This window comes from Ranitomeya variabilis, chromosome 5 (genome assembly GCF_051348905.1).
Source record: "Ranitomeya variabilis isolate aRanVar5 chromosome 5, aRanVar5.hap1, whole genome shotgun sequence".
NCBI classification, from domain to species: domain Eukaryota; kingdom Metazoa; phylum Chordata; class Amphibia; order Anura; family Dendrobatidae; genus Ranitomeya; species Ranitomeya variabilis.
In genome coordinates, this window is record NC_135236.1 from 341264521 (window position 1) to 341278386 (window position 13866).

Consider the following 13866-nt stretch of genomic DNA (forward strand, 5'->3'; position numbering starts at 1 on the left):
GGGGGTGCAGGATGGGAGCAGCACATGACAGGATGTGAGCACCACATGACAGGATGGGGATGCAGGATGAGAGCACCAATGACAGGATGGGGCGCAGAATTGGAGTAGCACATACCAGGATGAGGGCAGCACATACCAGAATGGGGGTGCAGGATGGGAGCAGCACATGACAGCATGGGGATGCAGGATGGGAGCACCACATGACAGGATGGGTGCGCAGGATAGGAGCACCACATGACAGGATTGGGGCACAGGATGGGAGCACATGACAGGATGAGGGCACAGGAAGAGAGTAGAACAAGACAAGATGGAGGCGCACAAAACAAGATGAGGGTACAGGATGGGGGCTGCACATGACAGGAAAGGGCGCAGGATGGGAGCAGCATATGACAGGATGGGGGTGCAAGATGGTAGCACCACATGACAGGATTAGGGCGCAGGATGGAAGCAGCACATACCAGGATGGAGACCATATACCAATATAAATGCTTGCCACCCGGGAGTAGAACGTGTTCAATAGCTAGTTTACATATAATTAACTTCACCTGCACAGATAGTGTGGACACAATAATACAAAAAAACACACATTTAAAATCAGCATTTACATTTTCAGAATATAAAATATATAGAGAGAGTGACTCAAACATATTCCTTGTAGCAAAGACAATTAATATTGAGTGATTAAATCATGTCTCGCATTTATACCATGTGGAGTACAAGTGTCCAAAGTATAAATCCAGTAAGATTCTCTGTTTAATAATTTTTTTTATGGTTTCCTCCTATATGGGGTTTATAGACTATTTATATGCCATAGAATTTAAAATAAAATGTATTGCTCTCGTGTTCCATATGTTTCGATGCTGCTGAGATTCCCACAGCTGCAGTATTCGCAGCGTCTGAGAAGATGTCGACAAATGCGAGTTTTCAAATGACAGGTTGTACATTCCGTATATTGTAGTTTGCATTTGATGCATTCAATAACATATACAACATGAGCAGTGTTGCAATTAATATAATCTCTAATTTTATGAGTAGATGAATTATGCATAGAGCGAAATTCTTTTGTTTTACCTGCATGTATTGTTCACATGTTAAACAGCGGTTCGCCCCACATTTGAAGAACCCAATAGAGTCTAACAATATTTTATTATTAAATATATTATCTAATTGACTAGAAAATAAACTAGGAGATAAAATAGATCCCAAAGTGGGTGCTCATTTAGCCACAAAACGTATATAGTTTTTTTTAGAATTTCTCTGAGTTTAATGTCTTGATTTAACATTGTCATACAGTACAGACCAAAAGTTTGGACACACCTTCTCATTTAAAGATTTTTCTGTATTTTCATAACTATGAAAATTGTACATTCACACAGAAGGCATAAAAACTATGAATTAACACATGTGGAATTATATACTTAACAAAAAAGTGTGAAACAACTGAAATTATGTCTTATATTCTAGGTTCTTCCAAGTAGCCACCTTTTGCTTTGATGACTGCTTTGCACACTCTTAGCATTCTCTTGATGAGCTTCAAGAGGTAGTCACCTGGAATGGTCTTCCAACAATCTTGAAGGAGTTCCCAGAGATGCTTAGCACTTGTTGGCCCTTTTGCCTTCACTCTGCGGTCCAGCTCACCCCAAACATCTCAATTGGGTTCAGGTCTGGTGACTGTGGAGGCCAGGTCATCTGGCGTAGCACCCCATCACTCTCCTTCTTGGTCAGATAGCCCTTACACAACCTGGAGGTGTGTTTGGGGTCATTGTCCTGTTGAAAACGGGGTTGTCTGGCTGCTAGGGAATCAAGCTCATGTAATCAAGCTGGCTAACAGATGTAAATCATTCTGCTGTGGCAAGAAAAACTAAATTTCCAAGCACTAAAAAATACTCGGAGGACCCCCGAGCATGCTCGAGAAATCTCGAGTAACGAGTATATTCGCTCATCATCACTATACACCAACAATCATTTCATTAGCCAAATATTGGTGCTTAGAATGCAAATATGGATATGAAGATTGTGGGTCCAATATTTTTCATCAAAATACGAACAGTAAACTACATGAACATATTGGCGCAAATAAATAAGTATGAGCAAAAATCACAGTAGTGTTTTCTGTAACACGCCTCATTTAAATTATATGAGAAATGTTATATCTTAAACAGATTCCCACTACAATTTCATAACTTAGATTTGGTACTTACGACAAAGATCGGGGTTGCGCCAGTTAACACATACTCCTACAGCAATACAGGCATGAGCATACTTGGAAACAGATGTACAAAACCCAAGGTATTTTCCTTCCATGTCACCCACACATGCTTCTCTCATACAGGATTCATAATAAGATGTTGGATCAACCTAAATGAAAATAACATGGTATTCTATGGTAGTTGAAACATGTGTGAATATTGAAGCTAACTGTATGCAAAATAGAAAATTCCAGCTGTAATTGTTAGGTGTCGAGGTCCTGCCTCTGCACAGGGGGAATCTCGAACCATCTCTGCTGCGGTCTCCCATTCTTCTCCAGCCGCAGTAGAGTCTGCTCAGCGCAGACATCGGTCCCAGTATCTAGCTCAGGCTGATACTGGATGACTGGTTACTACTGCCCTTCCAGGCTCTGTCTTTGTAGCCAGCAATGTTCAGCAGCGAGCAGGTCTTTCTGGGACTAAGTCCTGCTTTTCACATATTGAGCATGCCCAGGGTAAGATCTCTCGTTGGAGATCAAGGGTCACATGCTTAGATACTGCAGCAAATCCCATTGGTCCTCTAGGAAGGTCCTGAAGGTGCTCAACTTCTGTGGCAGCCTCCCATTGGTCCTTCTGGGAAGGTCCTGTACTTGCTGCAGCTATAAAAGGTTCGCATGACCGCACGGTCATGCGCTAGTGTATTCTTGAAATTGTGTGTGTGTTGATGTGTGAAAGTCGCTCATTAATCATCCCCTCCCTTGTGTATGACTGCTTGTGTAAGGTGGATGTTTGCTATCTAGCACCCGACAGAGCCATCAGTACTAAACACACGATACAGCGTCTAATTGCTGTGACCGCCAGTGCGGCGCCGTGCGCTATTAGAGCGCTTTCCTATCCCAAGTCTGGGTGGTTAGTGGCGTCCGCCAGAGCGGCACTGCATGCACTCTTGTGCTTTAAGCTATATTTGCAGTTGCTCTGACACCCCAGTTGCGGTGTCGAGCGCAAGTGGTCTGAACGTACTCTAATCCTGTGTCTTGGGGTAGAGTCCTGAGACTCCTTGCTTGCGCTCTTGGTGCGGTACCGTGGCCCTGTGACGCAACAGGGTTTGCTTCCTTCACACAGGGTGAAGTTAACCCGTGTGTGTATCCACATTGTACCGCCATATAGTCCGTCATTACTCAGCAGCAGGTTCCATCTCTGCACGGTGGACCCCGGGCTGCAAACGCACCTTATACCATCTCTCTTATAATTTGGTGCGTTCCGCTAGCCCTAACAGTAATTAAATTCATTTGCACAATTAATGCTTCTTCTACAATCATATAGTTTATTAAAATTAGTAATAAAAGTTTCAACTTATTGAATATGTGTACTAAGGATGATCACTTAAAAATTCACAAGAAAATCTTACTTTTGAGTGGCAGTCTTTGAATACAGCATCTTTTATTATTTGACATTTTCTCTGTGCCCAGGGTTTGCAGTAAGGATTAATATCACATGGGAATTTTTGCGCTTCTGTGTCTAAACAAGTCGAGACTTCATTCCAGCTGTAACCCATGTCTACTGCTCTTGTTACCTTGATGCCATTTCTTGCTGTGAAATCATCCTTCATATCACCATTACTATTTCCACATAATCCACCAACTTTATTCTGTATTAAAGAGAGCAAGCAAATTACTGTGTAAAATGTAGAGAAAACATCTTTGTTATTATTTTATACTGTATAGATGGACATATTCCAATTCTTTGCAATTTTACAATGAGGAACATTTTTCTAAAATGGTTGCACAATTTTTAAATGCAGTTGTTCACAGATTGGTGAACCTCTGACTACCTTTTTCTCCTGAGAGACTCTGCCTCTCTAACATGCTTGCTTTATACATAGTCAAGTAACTTATCTAAAAATTGACCCTCCAACTGTTTTTCATCAGTACCACATAATTGTCCAGCCATTTGTTAAAGAGATTATGTCAGCAGGGTTTTCCTATTTAATCTGAGAGCAACATAATATACGGGAAGAAAGCCTGATTCCAGCAATTTGTCACTTATTAAGCTGTGTGCTGTAGTTTCAATACAATCAGTGTTTTATCAACAGGGGATTCCAATCAGTTGTTTTGTGAGTGTCTTTGTATGCTTGGAGTTTTTTTTATCCCTGTCTGTTTCCCCTGTCTGTCAGGTTTTGTGTTATCTTATACACTCCTGTCACATAACTCTGTGGATGGGGGAGGAAACAGATCGGCATGCATATTGGAGCATTGGAAGGTAAGACACCCCTGCATCTCCACCATCACAGGTAATCTGGTGAACAGGGATAACCTCGGTTCCTCGTAGCTTGAGGGACAGGGAAGGAGCTCATTGCCCTAGGAAAGCCCAATACAGAATCGTGACCTCAGCACTCTGACCACTGTTACATCTACAGCAGAGAAAACAGAGATTAAAAGTACACCAAGTAGTCCAATATGTGAAATAAGGCTCTCTGCCTCTACAGCATGCTGCTCTCGGATTACATAGCAAAAATCTGTATACAGATTCTCTTTAACACTATCACAACATTTTAGATGCTTTTTAATTCAGCTACTTTATTATTAGCAGCAAAAACCTGGTTTAAAAGTCCAGTAATTTTGTACTTAAACAAAGATATTACTTTTAACATTTCTAATGGGAAAATAATTGGTTTTACTGCTGTTTTACTGCTGCCAACATATCATTCACAGAGCTGGTATACTGCACACCAAATCTAGTGCCGGCACTCACAGCACTTGGGTGGCTCTCCTGCTCATAGATTTCCACTACATGACCTATCTGATGATCACCAGTAAGGCTAGTTTCACACTAGCGTTAACTGCAATACGTCGCAAATGCGTCGTTTTGCCGAAAATACGCATCCAGCAAAAGTTCTTGCTGGATACGTTTTTTCGTCATAGACTAACATTAGCGACGCATTTGCGACGCATTGCCAAACGTCGCGTCCGTTTTGCGACGCTTGGGCGTGTGGTAGCGGACCGTCGGGAGAAAAAAACATTTTTTGCTCCCGACGGTCCACTTTTTCCGACCGCGCATGCGCGGCCGGAACTCCGCCCCCACCTCCCCGCACTTCCCCGCACCTCACAATGGGGCAGCGGATGCATGGGAAAAATGCATCCGCTGCCCCCGTTGTGCGGCGGAGACCACCCTAGCGTCGGGAACGTCGGCCCGACGCACAGCGACGGGTTGTTCCCGACGCTAGTGTGAAACTAGCCTAAAGTGACCGATATATAGGTGTGTGCACTGCGTACCCATGCAATCAGCGTCAGGAGCCTGACTGATATTCATAGCCAGGCTCCTGCTGAAACCGTAGTGATCAGGCAGAACACTAATCCCAGCAGTTTAACTACTTAAAAGCTACAGTCAACAGTTAGGCCATGTGCACACGTTCAGTATTTTTCGCGTTTTTTTCGCTATAAAAACGTGATAAAAACGCGAAAAAAACGCTAACATATGCCTCCCATTATTTACAGTGTATTCCGCATTTTTTGTGCAAATGTAGCCTTTTTTCCGTGAAAAAATCGCATCGCGGAAAAAAAAGCAACATGTTCATTAAAATGCGGAATTGCAGGGGATTCCGCACACCTAGGAGTGCATTGATCTGCTTACTTCCCGCACGGAGCTGTGTACACCATGCGGGAAGTAAGCAGATCATGTGCGGTTGGTACCCAGGGTAGAGGAGAGGAGACTCTCCTCCACGGACTGGGCACCATATAATTGGTCCAAAAAAAAGAATTAAAATAAAAAATAGTCCTATACTCACCTTCGATGTCTTCCTGCCTCTCTGCTGCATGCTGCCGCTTCGGTTTCTATAGCTGGTGTGCGGTGAAGGACCTGTGATGACGTCACGGTCTTGTGATTGGTCGAGACCGGTCATGTGACCGCTCACGTGACCGCAACGTCATGGAAGGTCCTGAACCACACCGGCATCTATAGAAACGGACGCCTGCAGGTGAGTATAACCATTTTTTTTATTTTTTTTATTATTTTTAAACATTCTATCTTTTACTATAGATGCTGCATAGACTGCATCTATAGTAAAAAGATGGTCACACTTGTCAAACGCTATGTTTGACAAGTGTGACCAACCTGTCAGTCAGTTTTCCAAGAGATGCTACAGATCGCTTGGAAAACTTTAGCATTCTGCAAGCTAATTACGCTTGCAGAATGCTAAAAAACCACGAAAAAAACGGAAAAAAAACGCAAAAAAAAAATGCGGATTTCTTGCAGAAAATTTCCGGTTTTCTTCAGGAAATTTCTGCAAGAAATCCGGACGTGTGCACATACCCTTACAGAGGCATTTAATTTGTAAGATAGAGGGAGAAGGCTTCCTCTGAAAGCCCAATGTCTGCTATGACATAATGTGGGGGTGCAGATGCAATGTCACTATTAAAGTGTGGGAGGGCATTGCTACCATATTAATCCTACTATTAGACTCTAGCTGGTCTTAATAGTATATTATCATGTTGATAGGCATAAAACGCTGCTGTACAGATGTAGGTTAGTGTATTATATGAAGATCAAGCTCATTAAGTTAAAATTCTCTAGCGAGACTAAAATAAAAAGTAAAGCAAAAAACAATAAATAATAATCAACATATCATAGGCACCCCAAAATGACACAATAAAAAACACAACTCATCCCACACAAAAAAAACTTCAACATATGACTAAGTTGTCTAGAAAATGAAATAATGATGGCTTTTGAAACATAGTAACAAAATGAAAAAAAAAATTGCTGTATCTCTAAGACAGTGGTTCTCAACCTTTCTAATGCCGTGACCCCGCAATACAGTTCCTCATGTTGCGGTGACCCCAAACCAAAAAATAATTTTGGTGGCTACTTCATAGCTGTAATTTTGCTGCAGTTATGATTCGGAATGTAAATACCTGATATGCATTATGTATTCTCATTGCTACAAATCAAACATAATTTAAACACAGTGATTATTCACGAAAACAATATTTAATTACCGTATATACTCGAGTATAAGCCGACCCAAGTGTATAAGCCGACCCCCCTAATTTTGCCACAAAAAACTGGGAAAACTTATTGACTCGAGTATAAGCCTAGGGTGGAAAATGCAGCAGCTACCGGTGAATTTCAAAAATAAAAATAGATGCTCAATACCATTCATTATTGCCCCATAGATGCTCCATGTAAAGCTGTGCCATATATAATTCTCCATACCATTGATTATTGCCCCATATATTATCCATATATAGCTGTGCCATATAGAATGCTCTGCACCGTTCATTATGGCCCCATAGATGCTCCATATAAAGCTGTGCCCCATATACAATGCTCTGCATCGTTCATTATAGCCCTATAGATGCTCCATATAAAGCTGTGCCATATATGCTCTGCACCGTTCAGTATGGCCCCATAGATGCTCATTATAAAGCTGTGCCCTATATGCTCTGCACCGTTCAGTATGGCCCCATAGATGCTCATTATAAAGCTGTGCCCTATATGCTCTGCACCGTTCAGTTTGGCCCCATAGATGCTCCTTATAAAGCTGTGCCATATATGCTCTGCACTGTTCAGTTTGGCCCTATAGATGCTCCTTATATAGCTGTGCCCAATAAGCTCTGCACCGTTCTGTTTGGCCCCATAGATGCTCCTTATAAAGCTGTGCCCTATAAGCTCTGCACCGTTCAGTTTGGCCCCATAGATGCTCCTTATAAAGCTGTGCCCTATATGCTCTGCACCGTTCAATTTGGCCCCATAGATGCTCATTATAAAGCTGCCCCATATGGAATGCTCTGCACCATTCAATTTGGCCCCATAGATGCTCATTATAAAGCTGCCCCATATGGAATGCTCTGCACCGTTCAGTTTGGCCCCATTGATGCTCCACATAAATCTGTGCCATATATAATGCTGCTGCTGCTGCAATAAAAAAAACAAAACACATACTCACCTCTCTTGCTTGCAGCTCCCCAGCGTCCGGTCCCGGCGTCTTTCCACACTGACTGATCAGGCAGAGGGCGCCACGCACACTATATGCGTCATCGCGCCCTCTGACCTGAACAGTCAGAGCGGAGAGACGCCGGGAAGACAGAGCGGCGCCCGGCGTGTGGATCGTGGACAGGTAACTATGCGATACTTACCTGCTCCCGGCGTCCCGCTCCTTCCCCCGGACAGCTGGTCTCCGGGTGCCGCAGTCTCTTCCTCTATCAGAGGTCACCGGCACCGCTGATTAGAGAAATGAATATTCATTTCTCTAATGAGCGGTCCCACGTGACTGCTGTACAGGGAAAGAGCTGTGGCACCCGAAGACAGTGTGACGGGCAGGGGGAGCGTCAGGATCGCCGGGACTAGGTAAGTATGCCTCAGCGCTCTCTCCCCCTCACCCGCCGACCCTGCCACAGACCGTGACTCGAGTATAAGCCGAGAGGGGCACTTTCAGCCCAAAAATTTGGACTGAAAATCTCGGCTTATACTCGAGTATATACGGTATATGTTGAGAAATATTTATTACTAATTCCGACTTAGCTGGAGGCAGAACACTGCTCTGAGTCTGCAGGATTCACAGCAGCATTTTGACACTAAACGGGGCACTTGGCTCTGTGAGGACTGAGGATTCTGCCTGCCTATTTGGCTGGCAGATTCCTCAGTGTGAATGGAGCCTTAGGGCCCGTTCACACTACATTTTCCTATGCAGTAAATTTAGCGCTGAAAATGGTTTGCCTCCTATTTTCATCAATGGGAGTCCAAAAGATTGAGCACTGAAAATTGAGCACTGAAAAAAGCACCTTACACTTACACAGTATTGTGTGTATGGTGTGTACTGTTTTTACATTATTAACCTTTTTTACACCAGCAGGCTGTCTCGCAGGCTCTCTTGGCTCTCCGCCTCCTAGGCTTCTGTCCTCCGGCGCTTGCTGCGTCCGCCCACTGATGACGTCAGCAAGCGCCGGACACACGTAATGCGCTGCTATGGATGAGCAGGAGTGCTGCTATGGACTGTGGAGCATTCCCCCCGCTTCCCCGCCCCTTAGGCCCCGGACGGATGACGCAATCACGTCTGCGCATGCGCTCAGGCATTCAGTTTGGAATGGACGTCCATAACGACATGCGTTCCAGCTGAATAGCGCTGCTGAAGATGGTAGCGCGGCTTCTCAGTGGCTAAAGCCATCGGAAATATGTATTTTCCGATGGCTTTAGGCGACCCCTGTGTTTTGGTTGTTCAACCCCCGCCAGGGTCGCAACCCACACGTTGAGAACCGCTGCTCTAAGACATCATTTCATAGTAACATAGTAACACAGTTAGCAATTCCAAAAAAAAGACATTTGTCCATCCAGATTAGCCTATTAAAAATATTATTCACACGTCAGTTTCTTTTTTATCCATGTTTCATCGGTGTTTATAAGCAAAAATCAGCAATGGAACCTTTGAGAAAAAAACTATAGATAAAATAAATAGTCCTGCTCTGTGTTTTAGAGCTACTCATAGTTTATACTTTAAAATACTGATGAAACTCTGACTAGAAAAACTGATGTGTGAATTAGGCCTAAAGATTATTATGGGGTCAATCTTGGTTAAGATAAGATAATTTTTATATTTTGCTAGACACATATTTTGACATAAATTTAGATGAACACAACAGTATGGAATGATTTTTTTTCTTTAGTCTCTAGTTTTAATTAAAGGGAGAAAATGAGCTTTGATTCAAGTTTTTTATGTGCGTTTGCTTAGAAAAACTTTTTTCTAACTTTGACTACGTTTCTGAACATTTCTCTATAGACTGCAATCCCATAGTATTACCACATAGAGCTAATTTATGGTCTCCTATGAAGACAAGCTTATCGCTGAGCTTCATCGGAGTACCAGGGCAGCTGCGAGGATCTTAAGTATGTACTCTTCTTGAATTGTGACTTTTAATGATGTTGTCAGAGGTTGACAATAACATTTAAGTGATTAACAGCAGTGATCAGTGCTGCCGGTTGTATGACATGTCCAACATCTGCCAGTTATAGTGTAATTTCAGCTTCTGAAACCCCCCCCCCCCCATACACCCTCACCCGACATGTGCTACACATGTATGGTGGATGTGTAAATGGGAATAAAAACATTTATTATTGTAATATGTAAATCATGTAAAGATGATGTTTCATCAGGTTAGGCTTTATCAATATTCAGTTTAATCTACTCTCCCATCCCATGTGATTGACAGCCAAGACCTTCCTGAACGCTGGTCAAGTCTATCACGCTCTACCCTAAAGAACCAGATTTATCAAGATCAGTGATGTTCATGCCAGTCTTGATGAGGGGGCATATTGGAGTCAGACACTTCTGCACCAGGATCATGTGAAAAGTAGCATGCATCTTTGTGTGCTTCGCCACAAATCTTGCTCCAGTCATGAAAACACCAAAAGTTGCAAAAACTATGTGCCCTTTCAAAGCTATTTACAACAGAATTCTACTATAATTGCTTTGATGAAATGATGCCATGTATACAGTTATCTTGATGAACCTACTCTTGCAGCAGTTGGTGTTAAAAGCTGTTATTACACACTAAAAGTGTTGATAGAAGACTGAGAATGAGTCAGAACTCAGCATAGGACAGGACGACGACAGTGAAAAGAACTTGTTCAAGTAGAAATATTGGGCAGATATAAAATTTGCAGCATGAATGTTCTTGGACATAATACGTATCTGGCAATGTATAATTTAATTTATAAAATGCTGACTGTTCAGAAAGGTTTAAAGTCATTACAGGGTGGATTTGCAATGTAAGTATACCTTCATCATCAGGGCAGGTGACCTATTTCATGTTTTATACAGATGGTTAGGCTTGGTGACAGATCCTCTTTATGTACAAAACAACATAAATAAAAATTAAACTTAGAAGACTTACATTCCACACTGGACTCATCGTAACTGAAACTGATGTACCTTTATCCCATATTACTGAAAGTCCATCTAGAAGAGTGATAATTATGTATGTCCCAGTTTTAGTCACAGAATAGCTATCTGAGCTTGAACAGTCTGATTTTGAATGGTCACTATTAACTTTTCCATCTTCAAGAGTAAGTATCGCACCCTAAATTTAAAAAAAAAAGTGGAAGCAGTGGGAAAAATTAAGGCAATAATAACATATCTTGATAAACATATACTAAGAGTTGTGTTCATGCTGGCATCAGGACTATCAATTGAACATGAGCCACTATAGCGTAATGCATCTATTATTATCTGTTTTGTTCAGGTTCATAACAGATACTGGTGGATACCTTTGTACATATTGCTTTACCACTAATTGTTGTAGTAATTAAGGGAATCAAAAAAGAGTTCTGTAGAAAATTGACTAATAGCTGTCATATACTGTAATATCATAATGTAATGAAATCAAATATAGCTATGTAAAGAGCGGGACAAATGAGAACACGCTCACAGTTAATGCCTAACAGAGTGTCTGCAAGCGAACATCACCATCTACTGGTCAAAGATCAAAAAGAAAGGAAAAGCTGAATGAATTACATTGGAAGGAACTCAAGAATGAAGTGCATGTTTCCTCAGGGAAGAGATCAGAAGAGATGCCTGGTCAGGTGACATCTATGGTGCAGTTAATAATAATTAAAAAGCCTGGGAGGGTCAAGAAGGGGTGGAGTCGGCACCTGGTCTTGTAGCAGGACGGTCATGTGAGCAGCGGAGTTGGTATAAAGTCACCATTATGAGAGATTAGATCCAAGAGAGACCAGACCTAAGTGAAGGCCCGAGAGAAACCAGAACCGAGTGAAGACCCAAGAGAGAAGAGAACTGACTAAAGACCCAAGAGAGACCAAACCCGAAAAAAGGCCTGAGAGAAACCAGAGCCAGGAAAGCTAAGCTGAGTAAGCAGAATCAGGGTGTGAGATGACTAAGCTGCAGTGGAGGGACATTTGTGTGGGCCATCAGTTCCAATGTAGACGTACGTTACAAAGTGGAGACTGGGGCTGCGCTTCATGGAATGAAGGCAGCCAGCATGTCAAGTGTACAGAGTAACCCACCAATCTGGGACATGTGGCTTAGCAGGTAGTATAATCGACCCCCATTAGGGGCTGTCTGACATTCTACAATGCCTAGAGAGTGACGCGGTGATGGGCCCAGCATTGATAGTGAGCCCTTTTGGTTAGGGTATTAAGACTAAGACCTCACAGGCGATAACAGTTGTTTAATAGTAATAGCAGATATAGCTACATAAACAAAAACATCTGGTGTAAGCAATTATTTCTAACATAATATGTAGAATTATTTAGAGCACATACTTTTACATGTATGATAATATTTCTAGAACAGGTAAGTCCTTCTTCACAGCAAGGAACACTGTGAACAGAGATTCGGAAAGTGCCCTCAATATTATCCTGCAAAAGAAAGTTTGTGATTTATTGTTCTAAAGTAATTATATAGCATGGTTATGCACTTATCACATGTGAATAAAATATTACACACTTATAACTCCTTATTTCTGTACACTATATAATTACAGCACAGCAAAAAAAAACATTTCATATGGAGTATCATAATGTACACTTACACACTTGTTTGGTGCAACAATCCAAATAATTTTCAACTGATGTAACACAGTAACATAGTTAGCAAGGTCCAAAAAAGACATTTGTCCTTCCAGTTCAGCCTATATTCTGTTAGAATAAATCCCCAGATCTACGTCCTTCTAAAGAACCTTATAACTGTAAGATACAATATTGTTACGCTCCAGGAAGACATCCAGGCCTCTCTTGAACCCCTCGACTGAGTTCGCCATCACCACCTCCTCAGACAAGCAATTCCAGATTCTCACTGCCCTAACAGTAAAGAATCCTCTTCTAAATTGTTGGAAAAACCTTCTCTCCTCCAGACGCAAAGAATGCCTCCTTGTGACTGTCACCTTCCTTGGTATAAACAGATCCTCGGAGAGATATTTGTATTGTCCCCTTATATACTTATACATGGTTATTAGGTCGCCCCTCAGTCGTCTTTTTTCTAGACTAAATAATCCTAATTTTGCTAATCTCTCTGGGTATTGTAGTTCCCCATCCTCTTTATTAATTTTTTTGCCCTCCTTTGTATTTGCTCTAGTTCCATTATATCCTTCCTGAGCACCGGTGCTCAAAACTGTGCACAGTACTCCATGTGCGGTCTAACCAATGATTTAACAGTCTCTTGCATAACAATTAGTAGACAAACCAATTAACCCTTTAAGGTACCTTCACACGAAACGACATTATAACGATATCGCTAGCAATCCGTGACGTTGCAGCGTCCTCGCTAGCGATATCGTTTCGTTTGACACGCAGCAGCGATCAGGATCCTGCTGTGATGTCGCTGGTCGCTGAATAAAGTCCAGAACTTTATTTGGTCGTCCGATCGCTGTGTATCGTTGTGTTTGAAAGCAAAAGCAACGATACCAGCGATATTTTACACTGGTAACCAGGGTAAACATCGGGTAACTAAGCGCAGGGCCGCGCTTAGTTACCCGATGTTTACCCTGGTTACTAGCGTAAAATGTAAAAAAAACAAACAGCACATACTCACATTGCGTCCCCTGCAGTCTGCTTCCTCCTCTGACTCAGCGCCGCAAAGTGAAAGTGAAAGCAGCACAGCGGTGACGTCACCGCTCTGCTCTCACTGTACGGCGCTCAGTCAGTCAGGAAGTGGACGCAGGGGGACGTGAAT

At 42.3% G+C, this 13866-nt stretch overlaps 1 protein-coding gene across 1 annotated transcript in view; it reads right to left on the reverse strand.

Moving 5' to 3' along the window:
• Window positions 1-13866, reverse strand: part of MUC19 (mucin 19, oligomeric) — a 763086-nt gene that overhangs the window by 391814 nt on the left and 357406 nt on the right. Inside the window, exons 29-32 of the mRNA XM_077264813.1 lie at window positions 12459-12554; window positions 11072-11257; window positions 3595-3834; window positions 2202-2358 (exon numbers count right to left, since the gene is read on the reverse strand). Of these exons, the coding sequence (XP_077120928.1) occupies window positions 2202-2358; window positions 3595-3834; window positions 11072-11257; window positions 12459-12554 (679 nt within the window). The remainder of the gene's footprint in view (window positions 1-2201; window positions 2359-3594; window positions 3835-11071; window positions 11258-12458; window positions 12555-13866) is intronic.